This window comes from Notolepis coatsorum (assembly GCF_963971535.1).
Source record: "Notolepis coatsorum genome assembly, chromosome: 8".
NCBI lineage: Eukaryota > Metazoa > Chordata > Actinopteri > Aulopiformes > Paralepididae > Notolepis > Notolepis coatsorum.
Window position 1 is genome coordinate 128,799,330 of NC_140172.1, and position 23,399 is coordinate 128,822,728.

The window sequence follows — 23,399 nt, forward strand, 5'->3', positions numbered from 1 at the left end:
CTTCTTTCAGCATTCTGAATAATTTATCCGCGGCTCGATAGAAATGGTCAGGCGTGTCAGGGAATCATAAACAGAGAGGTGTAAAAACACAGTGCTAACACTGTATCTGTACAGCTTACCCTCCGAGCACAGCCTGCAACCTGTTAACCTATCAGGGGTATTTTCACACACAGCTATGATTTATAATAGTAAAACACACAGCTATAACAATGACAGCTTTTTAAACCGTTGTGTTTTGAAGATAGTACTTTATGTGGCCTCTTTTCTTCAACAAAGGACTCTTGACTTATTCCTGTGGATGAGACATTGAACTGAGATCCCGACTCGCCTTAACGACAGTTAATGGTAGAATCTGTAATGCTGCCAAACAGCTACCTTTACGCAAAGGAGCCCCACTCTGTATTTATTCATTCGTTGATTGGTTGATATCAACCCTACCTGGACCCCAGGAACCATAGTGGCTGACTCTGAAAACCAGTATTTTCAACAACCTTCAGCTTGTAAGAGACGGTCCAATGTTCCCTCAAAATCTCTAGCCTACATCTCACATCGGGGTAGTTGGAACTTGTGGCCACTCTAGTCTACACTATGGGGCGAATTCACAAAGACGTCACGCATACCAACGTGCACCCGCGGACGCGGTAAGTATAATTTGGCCTTAAGGATATTGCGCGGATGATATACTAGTGCAAATACGCCCATAGGTGTGCAATTTGCTCCTGATTTGCTCCAGCGCAGTTGGCTCGCAGAGCAGTTTGCACCTTGCAGCGCTGTTGGCAGATATCAGGAAGGGGGGGGAAATAAACCCGAAATAAGGGAGAGGGAAGCTCTTAAATCCGGGCGGTTCTTGCCAGGCGACCGATAGAATGTTATCACTTCCATTGTTATGAATGAGAGAACCCACACAGCAGGAGACTTTCTAGCGACAATCGCGCAGCAAGTTCACAATGAGGAAATAACATGACTTCTACTGGTGTATCATTTGTAATATAAATTAATTTATCAATACATTCATTGATCAATGACCTACGTATTATTACTATGCTATTTATGTTAGTTATTAATTAACTAAGTTAGTTCATCATTTATATGTGCTGCTTAATATAGCCTACATAAACTAATCAATCGACAATCATGATGTTGCATTACTGCTGATCAGCACGCCTTTCAGATTAACTGGTAAAAAAATAAATAAAAAAAATTAATTGGTAACGTTAGCAAGCTATAATCTCCAGACATGTTTTGGCCATTCGAGACAGTTTTCAAATGTCCAATCTAACAAATTACGTTTGCTCATAAAATGCTTAAAATGTTAAATGTGATTATAATAGTTAATGTATTGCGATGTGCACGGGCTGACTGCCTACAGACCGGCCGTCAGAATGTTCATTTGGGATAAATAAATAATAATGGGTCAAACTTATTTTCGTTGTATTATGCTTGTGCTGCATGATGACATTAATAATCAAATGTCCAATCTAATTGTTCTATTCATGCAAGTATTTTAAGCATTTTTTTGTTAGGTAAATAACCTCTCAAGCACTCATTGCCTTTTTCAAGCACTCATTTGTCATGTTATTCAATAGGCAGTGTTCTGAAATAACTTCATTCATCAGTAGTGCCGAATTTCTCAGTTATCTGCTTGATATAATTAATCAAAATCTTTAACTCATTGACCGCCACGCCCATATGAACAAATTAGGGTTACCACGCCACCGCTTTAATCAATGGGAGGACGGGGAAATTTGCGAGTGCTTAAAATATATCTTAAATTATGACTATGGGTCTAATACACCCGTCGCTTATCAATGACTTGCTTGCAGTCAACATGTACGAGACGGATTGTTTTTTCATCGGTACATTTCCGTTTTATACCGTTTTGAAGACGAGTATAGTTTTGGAGATTTCTAGTAATTCCAGAGAAAGACGCGATAATAGCCCTTTAGTGGAATACACAAAACACGTTGTCATTTTCCGCCTGATTTATGAATCGTTTTCAAATAAACGCTAGATCATCGATAGTATATGTGTCCTTATGCACGATACAAAAGCGGGCTGAAAAATCGCTTATCCGTGCCTTGCTCAGCGCCAACGGCACGCACACACACACACACACACAGACACGTTGTGATCACTATGAAAAAAACATCTTATTAACCCAAAACTGGTAACATAGAGTCCTTACCTCACATCAGATGTTCTGCAAGAAGATTAATCCAATTCCTGATCGCCATTCCAAATATCGGTTGCGTCCATTGATCCAACGTTATAGTCCAAAACACATAATCCACGCTGTTCCCAGTCCCCCCAGTCAACGTGGTACAACGATACTGCATGCCTGAGAAACAAAACCCGGACCGGACTTTTCTTTTTGATGCACAGTCCCAGCCAATCCAATCCAATGATGTGCAATACCATCCGGGAGACGATAGGCGGCGGTATTTGCCCTTTTGCGAGCTCAGACCCATTCCCAACGATAACATCAGGTTGGATCGATGAAAATTAATGGATATCGCTAATAAAATAAATAACGATTAAAACCCGACTATACTCGTGACTGGCGTTGAATGAGTTAATCTCTAATCCAATCTTTCGAATTTCGTTTGCTCATAATAGCCTACTGATGAATAACATGATTTTATTAAAACACAAACTACCTATAAATGGTTATCGAGCTGCGAGCCCCTACGCAGCACGAAGCAGATCGAGTCAGTTTTATCACGTTGTATAATTACAATAAAGCAGGTTGAATTTATAATAAAAAAAATTGCCCAGGCCTACAGATCTATTCATCTTACATAACAGTATTTAAATAATAAATAAGATTGCATGGGATTTCTGGGTGGCTGGCTCAATATCATCCTTGATTTCATCGAGTAGATTAAGAATAGCTTGAGCTGGCAACCTGTGTGATTTCGGTCTCGCTTAAATCAAAAAGGGATATTCTCCTTAGAAATATTCTTTCACAGGGACACGCCTGGCAACAATTACTGCTGCCATGATCACCTGTGACGCTGGCAATTACGCCCCTTTATAGATGCGCTTAGTTACCACCAGATCGTTGAAGACGTAAAGAGCGTTGCTTTAACTGCGTGTGGCAATTAGCGCCGGCCTTTGAATCGGGACTGTTTTTTTTGACAAGGCTCATTTGCATAGAAAGGGGAACATATTCCGCCCATATTACATCATTTAAATCCCCACAAATACTGTAGCACCGATGCACCAAGACGCAAAGCTGAGGGGCAACGCAGTTACCACCTCATTTCACCCCTGTTGCACTTCCTTTGTGAATAGCAAACGATAGGTTATGTAGATAACCTAGTTATATTAGTATTGGCTAAGCGTCCCGCTCTGAGCCTTACGAGATACTCCTATCTCCTGTGATACCTAATGTATCTCCCACGAACAAAAACACATGCACCCCACCTGTATGGGGCCCCGCCCCTTATGGTGGCACCGCCCATATAACCATGACCCTGGTCATGAAACACCCTTCCTCGCCAAAACCCGTCCCAGGAAAAGATCCCTCAAGAGGGAACTCAGGGCGCGCAGAGCGGGACGCTTAGCCAATACTAATATAACTAGGTTATCTACATAACCTATCGTTATATTTCGTATTGCATCGCGTCCCGCTCTGAGCCTTACGAGATAATGGGGAAGAGCGGGCGCGAGACCCGACAGATGTACCCCCTGAGGACCCGTAAGCCCACATCAAGGGGTGTGGGGAGCCCTGTCACCCCATCCTTCCTAACGAAGGGGGGGCGCAGTCAACTCCACCTGAATGCGAACAAGAGGGAGCCAGAACCCCTTGAACACACCGTACAGGCGGAACCACGTGTGACTCAACACACTGCGGCCCATACCCATACACTCCTGCTACCCGACCAAAGGACGGGAAGCAGGAAAGGCCACAGACCCCAGAACCGCCTGGGAGACAGAACCCCCGGTCATGTCCATGAGGAAAAACCTTACAAAGGAGCCCGGGGAGGACCATGAAGCTGCAGCACAGATGGCCTCCACCGAGGCCCCACCCAGGAGAGCGGCAGAGGCAGCCACCCCACGAGTGGAGTGCGCCCTGACGCCCCCAGGGGGATCCTGCCCAGCCAGCGTGTAGCAGAGGGTAACACCCTCGCACAACCAATGGGACAGGCGCTGCTCCGACAGTGCCTTACCAGCACGAGTCCCACCGTAACAGACAAAAAGCTGGTCGGTAACCCTGAAACCCTGAGTACGGCTGAGGTAAATCCCCAAGCACGGACTGGACATGACAGGTGAAGGCCCGCATCTAACTCACCAGTGTGAGGAGGAGGACGAAACGCCTGAACCACAATATCCCGGGAGCGGAAGGAACTCCGGATATTCTTAGGCACGAAAGCAGGATTAGGTCGCAGAGTGACACCGCAATCGGTCCGAAAAGACAGGCACTCTGGATGTACCGAGAGAGCACAGAGCTCACCTACGCGTTTAGCGGAAGTGACAGCCAGAAGGAACGCGGTCCTGAAGGACAGCCGTCCCAACGGCGCCCGCTCGAGCGGCTCAAACGGGGCCAAGGACAACCGACCGAGGACCAATTGAAGACCCCAAGTCGGAGCCAAGGAGCGTTGCACCGGCTTAACGCGTCGAGCGCCAAGCAGGAAACGCTTCACAAGAGGGTGGCTGAACAAGACATCCCCTCAAACCCCTCATGATAGGAGGATATAGCTGCTGCATATACCCTCACCGTCGAAGCCGACAGTCTATCAAGGAGAGACTGGAGGTAACTAAGGACAGCAACCAGGGGGCAGGAGACTGAGTCCTGGCCCCCCGCCTTACACCACACTTGGAACATACGTCATCTGCCCGCGTAAGCGCGACAGTGGAGGGAGCATGCGCATTCCAGATGGTAACACCATCAGGATCAAGAACCTGCGCCCCTCAACGTACCCGTCCCAACAACTGACCTAACAGATGTATGGGGAAGAATCCCTGGCGGCACGGCATCGGTCCCAGACCTGCCTGGCCATGTCCAGACGCAATCCTCACCCGTCAGGATGAGGGCCGCCCCGCGACAGTACACCTGCACCCACATTCTCCCTGCCGGGGATGTGGGGAGCCCTTAGGCCGCGCAGATGGAGGACGCCCATAGCCAGCCGCCCGCCGCCTGGTGCAGACAGGGGGAGCGTACTCCTCCCTGTCTGTCGATACACGACACTGACGTCGTATCGTCCGTCCTGATCAACACCATTTGTGGACCAGAAGGACCGCTTTCAACACCAACACATTGAACGTAGCGCAGACCGGGCAGCATGGTTTGCCAGCTGCCCCCTACTGCGTTGGCCCGACGCATCACCAGCGAGGGAGGCGTCGGTGAAAACGCGACGTGAGACAGCGCCGTAACCGTCCTAGGACGGAACCTCCCGAGCGTGTTGACAACACGCTCTGAGATGGATGCCCATAGCCCTCCAACCGTTGACTGGGAAGAGGAATACTCTACATCCAGTCTACAGCAACCCCAGGCTGGTAGAGACCTGCCTGGTACGAGACCTGACGATCCACCTTGACCGCGAAGGACCAGAACGTCATCAGGGCAGAACACTCCGTAACCCCGGATGACGCAGAGGCCCCAGTGCGGCCTCCACGCACTTGGTGAAGATGCGGGGAGCCAGAGAAAACCGAACGGCAGCCTCTGGTACTCATACGCTAACCCTGCAAAGGAAGCGTAGGTAAGCCCTAGGATGGAAGATCGGGGATGCGCATACGCATCCTACAGGTCTATGGAGGAGAACCAGACCCCCACCTGACAGTGTTCAACAGGTAGGAGACGATCCAAAAAATGCTGAACCTTCCCATGGGACAGGTCCAGCCTGGGTCTTACACCCCTCCCTCCCGACTTCTCGGGCAGAGAACACCGGGAGGAGAACGCCACGACGATGGCTTGCTTCGTCCACAGAGATTGGATCTCGTCGACCAGAGCTGTCCCTGCTGGAGACCCCGACAACAGGGTCTGTACCAAACCTGAAAACGGGTGGGGTTGTGTAAACACAAGTCCCCGCCTCACCATTCTCTCCATCTACCTCGACATATGGTACTGCCGTAGTCATATGTGACGACACTCCCAACGCACCCGCCGTCACGTGGCGCAGGTCCGCCAGGAACTGTAGATAGTTGGCCCGGTCCCCCCCGCTGTGCGAAGACAACCCTGGAATCGTGCGAGGAGCGCGTTCCGTGTCGGAACACCTGACCCTGACACCACCCACGAGGCAATCGCACCCAAGGGGGAACCCCGACAGAAAAGGGCCTGTCTGATACGGGGGGCTTCCGATCAAAAAAGCCCCCCCACTGAACACCCCTCCAGAACATGCTGAAGGAGTTGTTCTGCAGCCGGACATGCAAGGTGTAAGGCCCCCATGGGTTCCTACACACCGTAGCCCTGCAGTGATATCACTACCACCCCAAACCATGTGAGCTGCGACCACTTGCCAATATTCCAGGAGTGGGAGCACCAACATGATACCTGGCCTGGCGAAGGCGAGGCCGGGGAAGCCCGCACTGTGTGCCTCAAAAGGTTTCGAGCCCCCCTGCTGACAACACTTAAGTTGACAGACGTAACACCAGGCTCAACCAACACAGTTCAAGGTGTGGGAGCCGCTTGACAGCACAACATTCTCACGGACAGACCCAGGCTCAGCCATCAACTGGGTGTCAGCCCCTGTCTCCATGAGAAGCGAAGAATGGGGCCGCATACGCTTCAAGAAGGTTCGCGGCCCGCAGCCAAAGGAACACACCCAGAGCCCCGCTTCTGAGGGTAACAGAAAGCGGACTGAGCGGGGAGCGGGCTGCTCGCGGCAAAATGACGACGGAGTGGTTTACCAACACCGAAATCACCCAAAATGGCCGATCCCTCGGCCGCCAAGACTGTCGGCCTCGCGATACCCTGTCGATTCTCCAACCAGGGCACCACTGGCGGGGGAAACATGGCCGCCTGTCGAGGGCCCCGTCATCGCCGCTGACGAGGCCGTGCTCTCTCTTCTTCTGGCTGCGCGGTGTGAGGCGGTGTAGGGCCTAGGACAATACCGCCCGCGCTCCAGCAGAAGACCAAAATCCCCTGCGGAGAGGGGAACCCTGAGCGGTTATAGCTTGCGGCTGGGTCAAAGCTAATAACGTCAACAACCTTGCGCGATGTGTCGACGTCGGCCGGCCCTCAAGGCCCCTCCACCAGACACCATTTCTTTAATTGAAAAAACACCAATTCGAACACAGTTCTAATCGTTGCCAATTCCATACCGTGGCGGTACAAGCCTTAACAGCCCACCAGCCACTCGCCAGGCCGACCCATGGTGTCGGCCGGGCGGGGCATTGTTTCAATATATCAAAAACAAAGGACTGACGTTAACATGGAGCACCAGTGGTGATTGCAAACAGCACCCTCCACTGTGGTGTGGACCATGAAAAGGTTAAATGAATAAAAGAGCTAAACCACAAAAACTGTAGAATGAGCAAACCCATACACACAAAGTTTAAGGGGAGACGGACCAGACCCGTCTTCATTCAAAATATTCACAACAGAACACCAGCCCTAGTTTAGCCCATTTACCAAAAAAGGTAAACAAAGCCCCCCCCCCGCACTACTCCCCCAGTATACCGATTGACCGTCAGTATGAATGGTTTGAGAGGAGAGAAAGCTGTAGCAAGACAGACCTTCTCATAGCAGAGTGACAAAATGAAACAATAGCCCCCTACACAGGGCCGCCCCAGGAGATGGGGGGCCTCGCGTCTAAAAACGCACAGGGCCTCACATTTCTCCCAAGCGGCCCTGCCCTTATACTACTGCAGCCTAACGCCAGGCAATGTGGAACCCAAGACAACAATTGCCTGTGCACAGACACGCAACATGTTTACCATGTCGGCTGGACCCATAGCCCCACTACCCGACGCCAACCCAGATGGGAACACCGTTCAACAAACCCCGCCGGAACACAAGGTAATACCTGGCTAGAACCTAGCCACGACCTACCCCGTTGTCAACCCATTTACCCGAAAAAGGTAAATAGAACTCAAAACCCCACAACAGCTACCGACTGACCTTCATTGATGAACCGGGCAAGAGGCGGGAGAGTGACAACATCTCACGGCGGAGACATTAAAACAGCATAGCAATTAGCAGTAGTGATAGCATGCGGCAGTAGCGATAGCATGTTAGCATAGCTTTAGATGTTTTAGCAGCACGCCCAAGACAGCTTGGAAACCGTTCCCTGCAGAGAACGTTCACCAAACCATCTTGCCCCTGGCGCCAACACACAACAAGGTTGTGTTAACAACACAAACCAGCATTACTAACACTAATACCCATGCCTGAAGACACAGGGCCTACCTGAGTACAAGCTGGCCCGACAGCCAGCCTTGTACAGCTGAACCTCGATGTGCAGTCATCAAACGAGGAACATCACAGGCCCGTCGTGTCGCCGAAAACATGCGTCGAAGATGCCAGGGGCCAGCAACCTCCGGTAAGCTTCCAACATTATTAATCTTCCTTAATCTTTTCATTCCGCTAGCTCGTATGGTGCACGCATCCAATACGCTGGGACGAAAATAGAGGAAGGGTGTTTCATGACCAGGGTCATGGTTATATGGGCGGTGCCACCATAAGGGGCGGGGCCCCATACAGGTGGGGTGCATGTGTTTTTGTTCGTGGGAGATACATTAGGTATCACAGGAGATAGGAGTATCTCGTAAGGCTCAGAGCGGGACGCGATGCAATACGAAATATAACTGTGTTTCAGAGCTATCTGCGCCGGCATAGTGTCAGAAAAAGCTGTGCAATCCCTTTCTGAATTCGCCCCTATGTGTGTGCGTGTGTGCGTGTGTGTGTGTGTGTGTGTGTGTGTGTGTGTGTGTGTGTGTGTGTGTGTGTGTGTGTGTGTTTAACCATTGTGTAACTCGTCTCCCTTCTGAACATCCTGTATCTGCTTCAGTTACAAGGAGCAATTATTGTAACCAATTAAAGATCATTACTAAAATACATCTCCTGTATCAGTGTGTGTGCGTGTGTGTGTGTGTGTCTGTCCCTTCTTCACATCTAACATGGTGTTGTTTCTTGTGTGTTTGTACGGCAGCTCGGAGGAGTGGAAGAAGGTGAGCAAGAGTGAGAGAGAGAAGCTGGGCGTCACGGTGCAGGATGACGGAGAGTTCTGGTGAGACACACACACACACACACACACACACACACACACACACACACACACACACACACACACACACACACACACAACCCTGGCCGTTACCATCTCCTATTGTCCAAGTTGTCATCATCATCATCATCATCATAACTATATCCTTCCCTCCTTCCTCTCCTCATTTCATTTATTTCTTTATTTCTTCCTTCACAGACCCAACCTTTCTATTTGCCTCTTTGGTCGAGGGTTCCCATATGGCGATACAGTGACCCCAGGGGCCCTCCACGGGGGGGGGGGGGGCAGCAGGGGATCCCCCTAACACAATGAACGGTTTATAATCAAACACAAAGATACTCGTACCCCAATGATACGGATGAGCACTCGATGGAGAAACCCAGTCCCGTTGCTAAAAGAAAGTCTAACATATAAATACTATGGAATTACACACTACAAATGTATTACATGGCCCACATTTGACTATTATTTCATTCCATTCACTACAAGTCAAACATTGAGGAGAGGGTATAATCATAGGTTTCGTGTCAATGCTAATAATGAAACAAAAACGTCCCCTGTGTATCTTCACACATGCAATCAAGTGCAAGAAGTACATTTGCAACACACACACACACACACACACGCACGCACGCACGCACGCACGCACGCACGCACGCACACACACACACACACACACACACACACACACACACACACACACACACACACACACACACACACACACACACACACACACACACACACACACACACACACACACACACACACACACACACACACACACACACACACACACACACACACACACACACACACACACACAAACCTGCCAGGGAACTCTAATGCAAGAGGGACTTCCCCAGCTTTAACACATTCCCGCCCGACCACGGATATGTCCGTGTTTCGGCGCCATGCTTAACACTTTGATTGCCTAAGGCTAAATTCATGATATACCATCCGTTGCCAGCTCTATTTAACATGGAGAAGTTCCCCTTCTTTGCAGGGCTATAACTTTTTAAATTCTATTGCTAGATTGCCATTATTAGGGCCCATTCAAGGTCCTATATGTATTGTTCATGGTGTAGCAACGTTAAACGTTTTCATTCACATATTCATACTAAAATATGGTCTAAAGTATAAGTATGTTTTCATCTCTTTCTGCAGCTTTCTCCAGAACGTGATTTATAGCCCCAAATGCATTATATTGATGACGAAATACAGTTTGATAGCAATCAGCGCGATATAAAAAATTCCAACTGGACGTACTTCTGGAAGTTACTACACGTCATCTGATGTTGACCGGATGGGCGAGGGGGCGTTTATAATTCCGTGGGCAGCGTTATACCATTCATCTAATGTGGGTCATATGTTCATCAGATCAGTTAGTATCGAACAAGGTAATATTACACGCTAAAACTCACCCCAGTCTCCTCGGGCCGTTGGGCGATCAGCGTGGGGTAGACAGTTTTCCATTATGGGATGTCAAAATACCCGGTCCATTTCCAGGTTGTATAATAGTATATACGTCCAAATCATGTTGTTTATCGAGTTATTGGCAACGGATCGCTATGTATTGTGTCGAGCTCGAGTCCCGGGACCTATAGCGAGTGCCCGGAAGTAATATGGGTGATCACCACTTCATCCACATGACTTCCTGTTTGGACGATCTGCCGATCGGCCACCAGATGGCGCTCTTGAACCGCTAGAGGATTGAGAGGAGAACAGAACTGTGTGTGAAGGCTGCAGAGGGGAAATATGATTCCGATCACAGATTTTTGAAATATTGATATCAAAGACGAGTTACGGCGTCCTAGGCAACTTGCGCATGGCTAGGAAAGACGCCTAAACACGTTTCCGGCACTTAAAGTGTTAAAGGACCAACCACGGATATGTCCGTGGCAAGGTTGTTTTGGCTTTTATTCCATTTTTTATTTATTTTTTTTCCCTCCTTTTTCCGATTTTCTCCCATCCCAATGTTAGTCGTTATGCCAATTCCCAATCCCCTTCCTGTTCGCTGCGCACTTACCCCCCACAGTCGGTCTGGGAGAGTGGAGGCTACCACGTGCTTCCTCCGACACACGTCCAGCCAATCAACCGCTTCTTTTCACCTGGCAGCGCGGATTCTCACTGAGAGGGCGTAGCGTGTGGAAGGATCACACTATCCCACTTAGATCCTATCCGCGCTTAGCAGGCGCCCCGACCGAACTGTAGGAGTCGCTGTTTACAACGACCCGGACCCACCCCGCCAGCTTCTCCCACCCTCTAATACTGCCAATTGTATTAGTGTGAACGGCCAGCCAAGCTGGTGACAACCCCGGAGCTGTGAGCTGGATTCGAACAGGCGAATCCAGCCGCTCCGGGGTTGGTGACGAACGCAATCTCCGTTACGCCACCTGACTGCCCCTAGCTTTTATTCCATTTTAATAACCTACTCAATGTCACCGAGCAGATTTACCCCACTCTTCGAATTCTGAAAAGTGCATTACCGGCCAGATCCTCTTAGGGGCGCTGTCTCGATAATGCAGTGTTCCCTGTGGCAGAACGGTGCACTACTTTTTTTACTTTCAATGGAGTTTACTGTTAGCTGGATTCTATATGTGTAGCCTGTAGCTTGGAATACCTTTTGCGACGCCGAATTCACTATGCAGTAAAGGAATATATCATCAGCCAACGGACATATCGATCTACCAGATATCGATAACTGGGAAATCCTTTTGGGGATCTAACCGGCCCACGGTAAGATCTTTTTCACATAAATTACACGCTGATCAGGCCTTGCTTTGTTAGCCAACCAGCCGATCAGCGAATGTGGCTACTGAGGCTAACGCGGTTATTGGTAATCAATAATCAGAAACGACGTCCCCCGCCCCCCCCCCCCTTCATGCATTCATGGTGGACCATGAATACCGACAATATGCATTTTGCGCTTTAGCTCCAGCTTCTGTAGTGCCGAAACGATGTTCGATTTAATGTTATTAGCTTAGCGCCCTGTATCTCGCCTTCCAGGAAATATACTAGACCAAAGCCCATATAACGCTTATATTCACGAGGCTATAAAATGAGAACGTATTGATGAAAGAATTATTTCTTTAAGCCATTTTGAAGGGACGGTTTATGGTCTCAATTGACAATGAGAATGGACAGATAGCAATACTATAAAGTATAGATTTAGTCCCTCATGTGGTGTGTAGACCATCATGTATTTGTGTTCATTGGAGCTTATTTATCATTTTCATGCAATACTTTATGTAAAATCTGTCTTTTCAATTTGGTCAGTTCAAAGCAATAAGCATCTGTAGTGATGAAAACCTTGTTTCTTTTATATTTGTTCAAGATAAGCTTGATTTATTCCATCCAATTCACATTTGATCACAAAAAAACTAAGAGGTAAATGGCAAATATTAACCATTATATGCTGTCTGGAGTTCTTGTAATCGAGATAAAGTTAACATCTGTTAAGTATTTACATAATTGTTATGGCTTTATTGTTTTAAAATCTGATTAATTGGGTGTGTAACGCAACTCCACACAAGGGTTAAATCATATTATAATGACAACCCTCTTCTCAGATGGGGTGTTCCTCTGTGAAAGTTTTAATCAAATGTCCTAATTCGTAGCTACAGTACTTTTATCTCGGGCTGGGAGTAGAGAGGAAGGACAAGTCAAGGTAGCGTTGTGATAGAGGAAGCTCTCCAATGTAAAGAAAGTCATGGGACCATTATAATCATCTTAAAAGTGGATTAACATTGGCAGTTTGTGCTGCATGTGTCACAAGTATCACAGTGGATGCTTTTTAACCAGTAAAACCAACAGAATAGTATCAAACTAGTTGTTGTCTATACTAGCCAGCTCAGACTTTACATTTTGATGTCAGATTTTCTGTGTCGGTGCTCCTGTTGTTTCTAACCTGGTCCCATGTAGAGGGAATACTTCCTCATAGATGCAAAGCACTGTTGGATACATAGCAACCGTTGTCATCTCCTTCCAACAGTGCGTCTAGATCTCAGGGGTCTAGGAACCCCTTTCCTAGAGTCGCTTTCCTTCTAAGCTTTCCCCTCCTTATATGGACATTCTAAATAGACAGACCCAGGTACATTTCCTGTTACAATGCAAGGAACCTATAAAAGAAGGAAGGGTCATCACGTCCCTGTGTAGTGCGTGAACGCACATTGGTGGCAAGCAGGGATGCGTTGCTCATGGGACGGGGTTGCACGACGTGCAACCATGCTTTTGTGAGCAGAAGCGCGTGCACGCACATGCACAGATGTGCACGCGCGTGCACACAGGAATGCGCTGCACTCGACTGATGTGCCAACTCGCTAAGTCCCCACCTGGCTACTTTGCATATCAATAGCGCCGGTCGTCAGGTGTGTCCCCCATACATTCACACAAAACTTGTGAACATTCGTAGAGGCAATTAGGCACTGTCTTTAGTCTGTGCTTACGCGAGGGAACGTTTATGCATATGCGCGGGAGCGCGCGCGCACCCGGGAGCGCGCGTGCACGTGCCGTCATTAGCGTGCGTGCAACCAGTCAGCCAATCAGCAACGCAACACTGGTTGCAAGTGTGGAAACTTTCCGTTCGGCTGACATAGAGTTGAATGGGATCAGCCATCTCCTCGTTTATGACCTATTGGTTAAAACACAAAAATAACTGTAACTGGGTTTAAACACACTATAACATATAGAAAGGGACACTTAACCACACAATTATAACATTTGCAACACATAACAACACTATTTGACATCTCATAAGACAACTAGAACCACACATTTTGCTGCGACCGCAAAGCATGCTGGGATAGAGGGAATGGCCAACTGTCTGTAGTATTGCACTGTCTCTGTGCTGACCCCCTGCAGTAGTCTCGGTGGCAGCATTTGAAGCTGTTGTTGTTGCCCTCTGGCAGTAAAAATTACTACATGAAAGTCATTGGAGAATGCTGGAAATTAATTCCCCCAAAATACTTCCCGTTGCCTGATGTGAAACATATTCCCACATCTGTAACCTTCTGCGCCAAAGCACAGGCTGATCGGCCCTATAGTTTGCAACACTACCGAATGCATAATGACATACAGTAACTAGCTAACGTTTGATATATTGTTAGTTGATGTATATTTCCTCAGATAGCTGGTATATTTTGAATCTTAACACATTGACTGCCGTTCACGTAGATCTACGTTTCTGTGGCCCGACCGTTGAGTGCCAAAAAACGTAGATCTACGTTTCTGTTTTGTTATTTCTTTTATTCGCTATTGCCATTCATAATATATCGAGGCACCTTGTGCATGCTGTCCTGAATGTGTCTGAGATCGCATACGGCCAATACCGCCGCCTAACTCCTTGTGGCCGGTATTGCACTCCATTTGAAACGATGTGGTTTGTTTTTTCGGCCGAGCTGTGGCGTGGGGGCGGGTTCTAAACACTCCGGCAAAACAAGCGCTTATAGGGATGGCTTGGACAACTGACGCCACCCGCCCGTTCATGTGCAATGCTGGAGAACGTCGGAGACAGGATCGCTGTGGATATCTGGAATGGCGATCAGATAATTGGATTCTTCTTTTTGCAGTACATCAGAGACAAGGTAAGGACTATATATTACCAATCTTGCATTGATCCGATATTTCTTTTCCCACGATCGAAGCGTGTCTGTGTGGTATGTGTGTGTGTTGTGTCCCGTTGGTCACATCACGGCACGGATAGGCGCCCCGCTCCAAGCCCCCTTTCATGTGTGCATGATGAAAGATAATACCGATAATCTAGCGTTGATTTCAGATTGATTGTTGATCCAAGCGAGGAATGGCAACGTGTTTAGTGAATTCCAATAAAACGCTGTTTTCGCGTCTTTTCCTGAGATTACTCAGAATCACTCAAACTATACTCATATTTACCACGGTATAAAACGGGAATGTATTGATGAAAAAATAATCTGTTTTTTGCATGTTGACCGGAAGAAACCCACTGACAATCGACTGCGTTATTAGATCCAGAGCTATAATATAAAATATAGGTTTTGCTCTACAAACAAGGTGAGCGTTTACATGGGGTTAATGGGTGGCATGGCCTATGCACTTCCCGGAAGGGGCGTGGCACGCAATGTGTTAATACAGGCTTCAATAGAACTGGCATCAAAGTCTGGCACCAAGCAGAGCATAGAACACATGGTGTTCTGACGTGGTGACCCTTACTGCTTTTATAGTTTCCTTGATAACTGACAGGAAATACACTTGGGTGCAAACTGTTCCCTATGCTTATTGCTTATTGCCAGCGGAGGAGTGCTGCCGAGTGCTTTTCATTTGAAGCTTAGCTCACCTGGCAGCACTGCGGTCCTGCGGTCTGTTGGTGACAAGTTCGAATCCCTTAAATTTTTTTTTTTTTTTTTTTTTTTAACATGTATTTTTTCGCCGGTTAAGGTTAGGCATGGTTAAGGTTAAGGTTAGGCATTGTTTCGGAGTTGGTTAAGGTTAAGGTTAGGCATTGTTTCGGAGTTGGTTAAGGTTAGAAGGGTTAAGTTTAGGCGCTGTTAAGGAGCTGGTTAAGGTAAGAGTTTGTCTTAGAGAATGGCAATAGACAGCCTATTTCCGCACTGCCGCTCTCTCGCGCTGCCGCGGTCACATGGGCGTCGGTGACGAATGCGGAAGCATTCTTGCACTCTTCCGCTGGGAATAAGCTACACGCGTTCCCTATAGCAACAGAATTCCAGTGAAACTGTCATATATACAGTTTCTACTCTCTCTCTCTCTACCCTTACAAGGATGACCTTCGACGACTTCTGCCAGTACTTCACGGATTTGATCCTGTGTCGGCTGATCAACACCTCCTACCTGAGCATCCACAAGACCTGGGAGGAGGAGGTGATGAGGGGCTCCTGGCTCCACCGGCTGGACCCCCTCCGCAACCGCGCCGGAGGCTGCATCAACCACAAGGCCACCTTCCTGCAGAACCCACAGGTGTGGAGCCTGGGACCATGTGTGTGTGTGTGTGTGTGTGAGTGAGGTTTGTGTGTGTGTGTGTGTGTGTGTGTGTGTGTGTGTGTGTGTGTGTGTGTGTGTGTGTGTGTGTGCGTGTGTGCGTGTGTGCGTGTGTGTGTGTGTGTGTGTGTTCTTGTTTTCCTATCTTTGTGGGGACATTTGTCAGACCTCACAAGGTCAAGGGGCTATTTAGGGCAACGGTTAGGCCTGCAGAGTGGGAGTAGGGACTGGATGTAGTCGATGGACGGTGGTCCCAATCTCATTTCAAACCTTTATTTCAACTAATAAACTGAGGTTTACCCTCATTAACAGCAACAACGAGCTTACAAAACAAAACATAGCCATTTCATACACATAAAATAAATGTATAAGAAAACAATAAATAAGAATAAACGATAACAAATCTGCTAAGACAGTTACAAGTCGACACACAGTGGTTGGAGAGCATACTTTTAAATGCAGCAGAAGAAGGAAGAACCTTCGGGGTGACAGTGGCTCAGGAGGTAGAGCAGTCGTCTCGTAATCCGGAGGTTCCCTGTTTGATTCCCACTCCTCCCGGGCAGCGTGTCGAAGTGTCCTTGAGCAAGACACTTAACCTCTAATTGCTCCTGATGAGCAGGTTGGCACCTTGCATGGTTGCCTCCGCCATCGGTGTGTGAGTGTGTGAGTGAATGGGTAAACGTGCGTGTGTGCGTGCGTGCGTGCGTGATCCCATGGTGAGATCTATCGGAAGCTGGTGGTGAGTGAAAAGATTGCTGTGTGTGTGATGAACGTACAGTAGGAGTGTGTGATGAACGTACAGTAGGAGTGTGTGATGAACGTACAGTAGGAGTGTGTGATGAATGTTGGAGTGTGATGTAGTCGTGACCGGTCAGTGTCTCTCTCTTTCCCTCCAGTACGTGTTTGACGTGAATAAGGTGGAGGACGAGGTTCTGATCTGTTTACAGCAGAAAGAGAAGAGAGCGACACCCAAAGATGGCAAAGGGGAGAACCTAGCTATCGGCTTTGACATTCACCGGGTAAGCATACCGAGTAACACAAACCGCTGGGGGAGACAGTGGCTCAGGAGGTAGAGCTGTCGTCTGGTTATCTGGAGGTTCCCGGTTCGATTCCCGTTCCTCCCGGGCAGTGTGTCGAAGTGTCCTTGAGAAACACACTTAACTCGGGATGTCAGATATTATCGGCCTACCGATATTGGCATAAAAATGTGATATCGGAAAATATCGGTATCGGTTTAAAAAAATTCAATTTTTTTAATTAATTTTTTAAACATTTATTTAACCTTTATTTACCCAGGCAAGCAAGTAAGAACAAATTATTATTTTATTTATTGTCAAAGTATGCATAATGTGTTAATTACACGACAAGAGATATGTAATATTAATTACCTGAAATTATTCCGTTTTTTTGGGGGGGGGGGGAACCCTGCATATATCGGTATCGGTTGATATCGGTATCGGACATTAAGAGTTGGACAATATCGGTATATCGGTATCGGTAAAAAAGCCAATATCGTGCATCCCAGGCCTACACTTAACCCCTAATTGCTCCTGATATGCAGTTTGCCTCTGCCATCGGTGTGTGAATGTGTGAGTGAATGCGTATAAATGCAAGGAGGAAATTGTAAAGCGCTTTGAATAAAAGCACTATATAAATGCAGCCATTTACCATTTACAAACATGTATAGTACACACAGCCCAAGGAAACTATAAAAGAAGGAAGGGTCATTACATCACTGTGAACTCACATTGGTGTGGAAACCTTCAGTTCGCCCAACATTGAGTTGAATGGCATCAGCCATCTCCTGTTATGACCGGTTAAACAGGTTATTACCTTGGATGTTAGAATGATCTGCAATTTGTTGCATTGTTAACACTTTGATTGCCTAAGGTTAAATTCATGATATACCATCCGTTGCCAGCTCTATTTGTCTATGGAGAAGTTCCCCTTCTTTGCAGGGCTATAACTTTTTAAATTCTATTGCTAGATTGCCATTATTAGGGCCCATTCAATGTCCTATATGTATTGTTCAGGGTGTATGAACGTTAAACTTTTTCATTCACATATTCATACTAAAATATGATCTAAAGTATAAGTATGTTTTCATCTCTTTCTGCAGCTTTCTCCAGAACGTGATTTATAGCCCCAAATGCATTATATTGATGATCAAATACAGTTTGGTAGCGATCGGTGCCAGGTGAAACATTTCAAATGGACGTGCTTCTAGAAGTTTCTACGTATCATCTGATGATGACCGGATGGGCGGGGGATCGTTTATAATTCCGTGGGCAACGTTATACCATTCATCTAATGTGGGTCAAATGTTCATCATAGCAGTTAGTGTCGAACACGGTAATACTACACGCTAAAACTCACCCCAGTCTCCGCGGGCCGTTGGGCGATCAGCGTGGGGTAGACAGTTTTCCATTATTGGATGTCGAAATAACCGGTCCATTTCCAGGTTGTATAATAGTATATACGTCCAAATCATGTTGTTTATCGAGTTATTGGCAACGGATCGCTATGTATTTTGTTGAGCTCGAGTCCCGGGACCTATAGCGAGTGCCCGGAAGTAATATGGGTGATCACCACTTCATCCACATGACTTCCTGTTTGGCGCTTCTGCCGATCGGTCCACCAGATGGCGCTCTTGAACCGCTAGAGGATTGAGAGGAGCTCAGAACTGTGTGTGAAGGCTGCAGAGGGGAAATATGATTCCGATCACAGATTTTTGAAATATTGATATTAAAGACGAGTTAGGGCGTCCTCGGCAACTTTAGCATGGCTAGGAAAGACGCCTAAACACGTTTTCGGCACTTAAAGTGTTAACTAGCTAACGTTTGATATATTGGTTGATGTATATTTTATATAGCTGGTATATTTTGAATCTTAACCTCTTACAGAAAATGTGCCTATAAATACATACCTACTGTAAGTAAATGAAAGATTGCTCCACTTCTACAAGGTCCATTTGCATGTTCTTGGTATCTAAGGACATATATGGATCTCAGGGAATACCCGCAAAAAGTGTGTGTATTCTCAGTATGGTCCTGCTACGGTTCCTTCCATCTGGTCCCCAGCTGAGCGCGTCGCACCTGTGCGACGTCATCAGGGCACTGGCGCACCTGGAATTTGTAGCTACCCCTCCCCCCTGAGAAAACACAGCACTAGGACAGATGGGAAACGTGGAGTGGATCACAGTGTACTCCGGCCCCTGCAGAAATACACCACCCCGTCAAGATTGAACTTTTTAATTTACAAACCCTCAAGGAAAAATCCTCTCTCATCCATGACCACATTCTGGACAAAGAAATTGACCTCATGTGCCTTGTTGAGACCTGGCACCAGCCAGGGGTCTATACATCCCTCAACAAGGCCTGTCCTCCTGGTTACACATACCTGGAGAAAGCATGCAGCACTGGTAGAGGTGGTGGTTTAGCCATCCTGCACAGGAATGACCTGGACCTGTCTCCCCTCCCTCTGCCTGCACCTTCTTAATTTGAATGTCTTGGATTTAAATGCAAACCTCCCTCCACTATGACAGTACTACTCAACTGAGTGGCGAGACTAAACAAAAAAAACATTTACATTTTTAAAATTTAAAATTGTAAAATTAAAAAAAAATTAAGACTAAATCGAGACTAAACGAAGACTAAAATGCTCAGACCTGTCGTTGACTAAAACTGACTAAACTAAAAATAAATTAAGATGACTAAATATGATGAAAATGAAAAAGGAGCATTTGACACATGACTAAGACTAAAACTAAAATGAAAATAGCTGCCAAAATTAACACTGCTTCCCACCCGTACAGAGCGTGGAACAGACACAACCTTCCCACCCGTACAGAGTGGAACAAACACCACCTTCCCACTTGCTACATCTTTTCACGTTTCCATCACCTCTTGTCTTGTTTCACACGAGCCGATAACAGGGACACAGTGTCACAGATCCAATCCAATCCAATACCAAGCGTCAGGGCAGATTCTCTGAACGTGATGCCTGTGAGCCGCCACTAGGGGCGGAGTGGCTGACCGTGATTGAATGAGTAACTGATTGATTGATTGATTGATTGATTGAAAACTTTATTAACAGATTGCAGAATCGGTACATTACAGTACGGCTCAATACACACAATTGTTAAAGGAAAACTCCAACATTTTGGGAAATTAGCTTATTTAACATCTTCCCTGGAGTTAGACAAGAAGATACATACCTTTTTTGTCTCTCTGCATGCATTAGGCTTAGGGAACGCCTGGACCGTTAGCCTAGCTTAGCTTCAACACTGAACTCTCCACACACAAGCACACATGAGCACACATATAACACACACACTGTATACGCTCACACACTAACAGTCACTTTAGCATGAACACACACACACACACATGCTGCACACACTCACACTCAACGGTCACTTTACACAATGAAAAGGTCACTTTAAAAATAAATAAAAAATAAGAGAACAGGAGTGGTTCTTTTATAGTAAATAGATATAGCAAGTTAGCATAAGGACACATAGTATAAATGTAGATTGTATAGTACAGCATTGTATAGTAGTGTACATAAGACCCAGTGCCTCATCCGTAGCTAACATTGTATTACACTATCGCAGGACCTTAACATGTCTTACCATGCTTTTTGTAAACTTTATGTACATTATACCTGTTATGTCTTATTCTTATTACTTGTATTATTGCACAAATGTCTTATTCTCATTCCTATTCTTATTACTTGTATTATTGCACAATCGCTGCGGGCATGACCCCCCGCATTTCACTGTATGCTTGTATGCCGTGACAAATAAAAAACTCTCTTGACTTGAAGTGGGTCAGACATTTACCCGAGTTCCCTACAGTCACGAAATACACACTCCAAATACAATCAAAATACAACTCCAAAACGTTCCTGTAAACATGTTGCGACCTGTGTATTTACCACATCTCCCAGTCACACAAGTCACACTAGTCTCCCAGTCACACAAGTCACAAGAGTCTCCCAGTCACACAAGTCTCCCAGTCACACAAGTCTCCCAGTCACACAAGTCACACGAGTCTCCCAGTCACACAAGTCTCCCAGTCACACAAGTCTCCCAGTCACACAAGTCTCCCAGACACACAAGTCTCCCAGTCACACAAGTCTCCCAGTCACACAAGTCTCCCAGTCACACAAGTCTCCAAGTCACACAAGTCACACAAGTCTCCCAGTCACACAAGTCTCCCAGACACACAAGTCTCCCAGTCACACAAGTCTCCCAGTCACACAAGTCTCCCATTCACACAAGTCTCCAGATCACTTGTGTGACTGGGAGACTCGTGTGACTTGTGTGACTGGGAGACTCATGTGACTTGGAGACTTGTGTGTCTGGGAGACTTGTGTGACTGGGAGACTCGTGTGACTTGTGTGACTTGGATACTTGTGTGACTGGGAGACTTGTGTGTCTTGGAGACTTGTGTGACTGGGAGACTTGTGTGACTTGTGTGACTGGGAGACTTGTGTGACTGGGAGACTCGTGTGACTGGGAGACTCGTGTGACTTGTGTGACTTGGAGACTTGTGTGACTGGGAGACTTGTGTGACTTGTGTGACTAGGAGACTTGTGTGACTGGGAGACTTGTGTGACTTGGAGACTTGTATGACTTGGATACTTGTGTGACTTGGAGACTTGTGTGACTGGGAGACTCATGTGACTGGGAGACTTGTGTGACTTGTGTGACTGGGAGATACATGTGACTTGGAGACGTGTGTGACTTGTGTGACTGGGAGACTTGTGTGGCTGGGAGACCTGTGTGACTTGTGTGACTGGGAGACTTGAGTGACTTGTGTGACTTGGAGACTTGTGTGACTGGGAGACTTGTGTGACTGGGAGAATTGTGTGACTTGTGTGACTGGGAGACTTGTGTGACTAGGAGACTTGTGTGACTGGGAGACTTGTGTGACTTGGAGACTTGTGTGACTTGGAGACTTGTGTGACTGGGAGACTCATGTGACTGGGAGACTTGTGTGACTTGTGTGACTGGGAGACTTGTGTGACTGGGAGATACATGTGACTTGGAGACGTGTGTGACTTGTGTGACTGGGAGACTTGTGTGGCTGGGAGACCTGTGTGACTTGTGTGACTGGGAGACTTGTGTGACTGGGAGACCTGTGTGACTTGTGTGACTGGGAGACTTGTGTGACTGGGAGACTTGTGTGACTGGAGACTTGTGTGACTGGGAGACTTGTGTGACTTGGAGACTTGTGTGACTGGGAGACTCAGGCGTCTATGCCTTCTACAACGCTGTTCGGTTTCCGGGTTCCTCTGATTGGCCACTAAGCCCACGTGACCCTACGCTAGCACGCCCCCCTTACGCCTGAGAGTCACACACAGCTAGTGGCAGGCAGAGAGCCTTGCTACTACTAGCCGAGTGATGAATGAAAATGTATCTGTTTCACCTAACAACACTATTGCTCCGTGATCATAGCCATCCATCTCTAAAGCTAACCACTATTTGTAAAAGCCACAACCACGTTACCATATGTAATTGTGTCGTTGTACATATTGTGTATACACCGTTAGAAGCTAACGTAGCTTAGCTTGGTAGCTATTGTTGTGCTAACAACATCCCGACACCCAGCTTGTTAGCCAGCATGAATACCCGATTTAAAATGGTTCTTTCCTCCTTGTATACCCTTGTCCTCACAAGTATTCTGCCAGGGAACTTATGGACATGACAATAGTATTTATAAGGTGTTTGATCATTGTGTCGTTGTACATATTGTGTATACACCGTTAGAAGCTAACAATAGCTATGAGCTAACTAACGCTACAAGCTCAAACACCCTACAACCACCACTATTGTCGCGTCCACAAGCTCCCTCGGCAGAACACCCGCAAGGACAAAGGCAAACAAAGAAGAGAGAACCACCCCAAATCGGGCACTCATGCCGGCCAACAAGCGACCTGCGTCTATGCCTTCTACATCGGGCATTCATGCTGGCTAACAAGCTGGATGTCGGGATGTTGTTAGCACAACAATAGCTACCAAGCTAAGCTACGTTAGCTTCTAACGGTGTATACACAATATGTACAACGACACAATGATTTACATTATTACATATGGTAACGTGGTTGTGGCTTTTACAAATAGTGGTTAGCTTTAGAGATGGATGGCTATGATCACGGAGCAATAGTGTTGTTAAGTGAAACAGATACATTTTCATTCATCACTCAGCTAGTAGTAGCAAGGCTCTCTGCCTGCCACTAGCTGTGTGTGACTCT

At 46.9% G+C, this 23,399-nt stretch overlaps 1 protein-coding gene across 1 annotated transcript in view; it reads left to right on the forward strand.

The window, feature by feature from the left end:
* Positions 1-23,399, forward strand: part of capn5b (calpain 5b) — a gene marked incomplete at both ends in the record, with an annotated part of 111,934 nt that overhangs the window by 79,183 nt on the left and 9,352 nt on the right. Inside the window, 3 exons of the mRNA XM_084320297.1 lie at positions 9,093-9,170; positions 15,923-16,118; positions 17,036-17,158. Coding sequence (XP_084176423.1) covers positions 9,093-9,170; positions 15,923-16,118; positions 17,036-17,158 — 397 coding nt within the window. The remainder of the gene's footprint in view (positions 1-9,092; positions 9,171-15,922; positions 16,119-17,035; positions 17,159-23,399) is intronic.